Here is a 5476-nt window from a genome sequence, read left to right as displayed (position 1 = left end):
AATAATTGCATATCGCAGAGTAAGCTTACTTCTGACAAGCGAATGTTTCAGTAATTCGTTACAATTTGTACTAGCAGTAATGCCTTATGCATATTTCCTGCGCTCAGATCCAATACACTCCAATGATTATTTCTTAGATTTCAGGCAATGCAAAGAAATTCGATAAGGTCAATTGGTAGTGCTATCAACGAAAAAGAAATAATGTTCTTCAAACAAGTAATGAAGAGAAATTCAAATACTTTTGAGAAAAAGAATTTATGAAGATATGAGAGAGAAGCTCGAAAGAATATTAGATTTATCAAAATGACTTGACATACTTTCTGCTTACAAATATGCTTTTTCGAGGGTTTATAGAGTTTGTTACGAGAGTTTCGTGCCAGATTATGTTACTATAAGTTACGTTGTTGTCACCTTTACAGTCATGCAAACTTGGATTGATTTACATCTTGTGCTGTATTGCATTCAATGTTCCTTCATATTTCACCACCGATAAATGGATACTATTCATATCAAGTACGATTGTATGGATTATGGTACATTCATTGGATGGGTAAGCTTCTTTCTATCAAAATTATGTCTCGGAGCTCTTAGTTTTATGAATTTACCATTCAGTTAATTTGCTACAGTATACTAGAAGGCATATCGTCATATATCATTCAACTTCAATATCATTATCTCCAATGGTTGCTGGAAAGATTGGTTCGTCTTTCAGATTAATCTTTCTGATTTTCAACCGAAAGCTTATCTACAAAACAAATTTCGGTGGATCGTCAATAACACCCGATGCAAACTTAAATTTGTTTCGAATAAAGCAATGAAGTGAATATTTCTTTTGCATCCCTATGTGACGGACTGATTATTCCCATCTGGAATGGCCAATTTTTTTCTTTTGAAATCTTTCGGAAATTCATTTGATTTTTTTACGGATCCAATACTTTGTTCATAACACTTGCATGTCACAGAGTAAGTTTACTTCTGATAAGCGATTGCTTTAGTAATTCATTGCATCCTCGTATCAATAATTTTGATCCATGTTTCTTTTCTTCTGCAATTGAGGCTTTCAGATCCGGCATGCAGATCACATTGCAATGACCTTTCTCAAGTTTGAAGCAATATGAAGAAATCCAATAAATCCCCTGATAATGACCTTTCCTTAAAATTCTTGGTTCTTTCTTGCCATTAAAATTCAAAACTTCGTTTTCAACCAAAATCATGCTCATTTGTTCTTGATTCCTGATGAAATATTTTGGGGTGGTTTTAGATGAATAAAAGTTTCTTTTTTTTAGTCACAAGCACTGTTTATAACGCCTAATATGTAGGAAACAAGTTATTTTTCTAATAAATTCGAAACAACAACTCCATACAACTAATTTCAGTATTGCAAAGAGTTGAGACCACCATTCTCGTTCATTTTTGAAATCATTCATTTTTATGCAGATGGAATAATTGGACGGTCAAGGTTTGAGAACTTTCATAACTTCGAACGTTACTTCAACTTAATTTTAAATTTTAATATTTGGTTCAACTCTGTGCTATTTTGAAGATCTACTAAGGAAATTCTTATGTTTAACACTTGGATATTATTAATTTTACATTACCAGACGTTAATCTCAGTTGTTAATTTCATCATTACACTCCCTTATACTTACTTAGAGCATCGGAAAACTGAAAGATAGGATCTGAGATGAATGATTATAGAACTTTATAAAAACTGAATGGTAGAATTTTAATAAAGTTAGAACTTCATAGAAATGACGACAGAGCGGATCAAAGAACATATTTAATAATTTGTATTTTTAACCTGAAATTTGTAAACATTGAGGAAATTTATTTCTATTATCAAAATTTAATAACAAAAAGAAACGTTCATTTGATATAAAAAAATTAAAGGGAACGCCATCCAACATATAATTATTTATCCATTTTATTATTTATATAATTATTATTATTTATTAATTATTATTATTTATTATAATTTATATATTTGTCCGTTTTTTGACTAGCATTTTGCTGCATTTATCGATCTTTACTCGACTTCATATTGTAATTAATCGTAATTAGTTGCAATTGACTGCAGATGGTCGTAATTAATAACTCCATAAACTTTGTTTTCAATTTGTTCCTCTTATATTTCATTTTTTCACTTGGTTGACAATGGATAGCATGCATTGTGATTGATTGTGATTTAGAATTTTACCTGACTGTTATTTTTTAGCCTGTTGTTTTGAAATAAAAGTAATTATTTTGTTTCTTGAAGAAATTTTGGGTAGTATTTTTTTTATTAATTCCATTATTAATTCTACATCATCAGTCATTAATTTCAATTGTTAACATAGCATTACAATCTTTCATACTTACCTAAGTACATATCATTGACTTAATTACATACATTGAAAAACTGAACAATAAAATCGAATTTAATATATCAAAATTGCAGCTACATAGGAATGTGGATAAAACGAGTTATAGGATATAATTAATGCTTTGTGCTCTGAACCAAACTTCATGTTTTTGCACTGAGATGAATGCGAAAAAAATCTTTCAAGTTACCAAATGCACCGATTTACCATTATTATACATTGATTTTTTAAGAAACAAGCCGAGATCAACCTGCAGTTTCAAGAAACAGAATATGAAGCTTACATCTTTAAATTCGTCAAATATTATGGTAGGCCACGGTCTCTTTCGGATGCACAAATCAGCTATAACATAGTAATGATTTGATATTGAAAGAAAGGAAAAAAAAAACTGGTTGATATTCTCTCCATGAAGTATTCTTCATAACCACCGGTTGAATTTGATTAAATTATTTGATTCAAAGCACACGCCAAAAAAAGAATGACAAAATATTGAGATTACATGCTAATCATGCTTATTCCGAAATCAGTTAACTGTTATTACGTAAAGAGCAGACAAAAACAAACCTCATTACAGTAATGCTCAAGTGCTTAAGGATCTATGACATTACAGTAGTGGTTAAGGATCTGTGAATTTTTCTTTTTCATAACAGATTCCATGGTACTGATCAATAGATAGTAGCGATGACCTAATATTATGCAAAATTTACTTCAACCTTTTCTTTCATTACTTTCTTAAAAAGATAAATGAGCACAATTTGACGAGAAAAGTAACAAACGAACGTTTATGGAGAGTGTCTCTGGTAGTGAATCAATAATTCCTTTCTTGTTAATTTGATATCATTGAGTGTAATTAATATCGTTGTGTGCGAGGACATACTGTGTAATGTTACCAAAATTGTAATGTTATTAAAAAACCTCCATTGTGTCTATGTGCTCTAATAAAGATGATAATTTTTTTTAGCTTCAGAACTGACTTCCTGACCTCAGAACTGTATGAGGATCCTCCCTAATTCGAGGGCGAAGACAAAATCACTTCTAAAGATGTGTTTCAACGAAGTCAGTTGAACAGACAATACCGAGCTCATTGGTTCCCCTTTCATACTGCTATCGTTATTAATTGTCATGTCAAAATCGTAATTATCGAATTCTTTGTTGCATTAACCAAATTTATCGTAATAAAATTTAATTATCCATGTTTGAGTATGAGTATGAGAAGCGAAGAAAATTAAAGAAGTCGGTAAGAAAAAATAGAACCTCTCAATCTTTGTCATGATCATAAAGAAACAGTTGACAGAGAGAAAATGTCAGCCTATTCTTGATGATAAGTAGATCAAGCAAAACGGCTGTAATGAAAATGTATTGACGGTCATTTGATCCGGTAACTGAGAAATCCTAAGTAATTTTCTGATTGATTCTGCATAACTAGGCATTTCTTTCGTTTCGAATTTCCGAATTGTTTCGAATATTTCTTTCTAAAAGATTTAACTTGAAAATCATACCCGTAAGCTCAGTCAACTAATCCATGCAAGGTACAAAAAGGATAAAAACCACCATTTCTCTACTATATATAATCTTTTAGTTTAAAATAGTTGCAGCCTGTCTAAGAAGTTTTCAGTAACTACAGAATAATTAACTGACCACTACGGTTCACATAGAAATGTAAAATAATTCAAATAATAGGAATGTACAACTAGAACTTCGTGGAAAAAATGAATCAGTTAAAATTAAGTAAATGATTACAGGTGGTCTCTGTTGTCTTCCTTCGTAGTCACCCGAATCTGCCTACAATTGAATATTCTCTGCTCGGTTTATCCATCATTTGTTTTGAACGTCCCGAATTTTCTGCTGAGCTTGCTGCATGCAAGGCGAAAGATGGCTTCTCTTACATGACAATATGGCTGAGCGAGATGTGCTTGGTGAGCAGATCTCTTCTTTGTCAACAAATTCTGGATTTCTTCATTGTTTCCGTTAAACAAGTCTATTCCTCATCCAGATGAATCAAGGATTTTATGGAAGATTGCAGGGTGCTAGTTTTATTATGTTGCCAAAGCGCCTTGGGAGAGGGATCTGTGGGATGACCTTGAAATCTGGTTTAAATATTTATCTGGAAGCTATCTTTCACTGTAGGTATTTGAAGATTGTTAACTTTGAGCCTTCTTCTTGGAATTCCATTTCTCTCATGCTTGAATTTAAAGCGAAGATTGAGTTTACATCGTACAAAGCAGTGGCATGTTTAACATTCTGTATTAGAAATCACACCAGTGTGACGAACATTGTAAACGTTTCTTTGACGCACTAAAACATAGTCAATAGATGCCAGTGCTTGAATCGAGGTTGCATCCATGTTGTCTTTAAAGTGTCTCTATGTTGAAAGATGTTTGTGATGGTGAGTTGCTGTCGTGGATTTTTGAAGTATTTTGCGGTCAGTCAATAGTTGGAACAAGCAGAGGATTCTCTACACGTTGGTTGTGGAGGAGAAGAATTGAGGTTATTTGGAGCATTAGCTGCACCACGTTTGATGTAGATGATGTGTGTGAAGGTTACAAGAACGACACGATACTGCTGATAATGATGAAAAAATGAGAATAATCCAAACTGATCGAGCGAAATGAAAAACTGATAATCAAAAAACTTCTCGGTGACACGGAATACAGCTTATACATACGGAAAAAGTGGGAGTGGTTTTGCTTCAAATTTTCAACAGAGGTGCAAAAATCTAAGACTTGATTAATTATGGCATATATTAGACAGGATGAAAATAACATACCTTTAAATAAAAGTAAGTAATACCAGGAGGAGTTACCAATCGAAAAACCGGAAATATGCTGGATGGATGGTAAAGATGACGGTGAAATTGGCTTGTTTATTAAGCTAAAAAGTACGATTAAACGTGTTTATTTCAGCTAACTTTCTTATATTGCCTAACAGCAGCTGTTAATAAACTGCGATTTTTAATGTTTTTTTTCTGCAATTTTTGTACTGTTTAATTTTTAAATTGTTCTAAAATTTCTGAAATGTTAAAAAATGAAATGATGAAATTTTATTTTTCCATTTCATTTCCTTCGTTCTATTTTGAAAATGACTGAAAATTTGCAAATATCTCAGAACAGAAAGTT

The 5476-nt window shown here is 32.0% G+C and overlaps 2 protein-coding genes across 2 annotated transcripts; both read left to right on the top strand.

Moving 5' to 3' along the window:
- The first annotated feature begins 93 nt into the window (after positions 1-93).
- On the top strand, positions 94-830 carry LOAG_12231 (hypothetical protein). The gene is made up of 3 exons (XM_003147743.1): positions 94-216; positions 420-550; positions 713-830. The coding sequence occupies exons 1-3, from the start codon at positions 148-150 to the stop codon at positions 816-818; spliced, it is 306 nt and encodes a 101-aa protein (XP_003147791.1). The 5' UTR covers positions 94-147; the 3' UTR covers positions 819-830.
- A 3272-nt stretch (positions 831-4102) lies between these two features.
- Positions 4103-4847, top strand: LOAG_12228 (hypothetical protein; the record flags this gene model as incomplete). The annotated part of the gene is made up of 3 exons (XM_003147742.1): positions 4103-4276; positions 4384-4487; positions 4718-4847. Coding segments are annotated over 3 exons (408 nt in total), but the record flags the coding sequence as incomplete, so codon positions are not given.
- Between the last annotated feature and the right edge of the window lie 629 nt (positions 4848-5476).

This window comes from Loa loa, assembly GCF_000183805.2.
Source record: "Loa loa unplaced genomic scaffold supercont3.816, whole genome shotgun sequence".
In the NCBI taxonomy this organism is placed as follows: domain Eukaryota; kingdom Metazoa; phylum Nematoda; class Chromadorea; order Rhabditida; family Onchocercidae; genus Loa; species Loa loa.
This window is presented reverse-complemented; position numbering and strand designations above follow the sequence as displayed.

Bases quoted from the DNA above. Each gene is read 5' to 3' on its own strand.
- LOAG_12231 (XM_003147743.1), top strand. From the start codon at position 148: ATGCAAAGAAATTCGATAAGGTCAATTGGTAGTGCTATCAACGAAAAA. The intron at 217-419 runs GTAATGAAGAGA...TCACCTTTACAG, and splicing joins AAATAATGTTCTTCAAACAA to TCATGCAAACTTGGATTGAT. The intron at 551-712 runs GTAAGCTTCTTT...TTCGTCTTTCAG, and splicing joins ATGGTACATTCATTGGATGG to ATTAATCTTTCTGATTTTCA.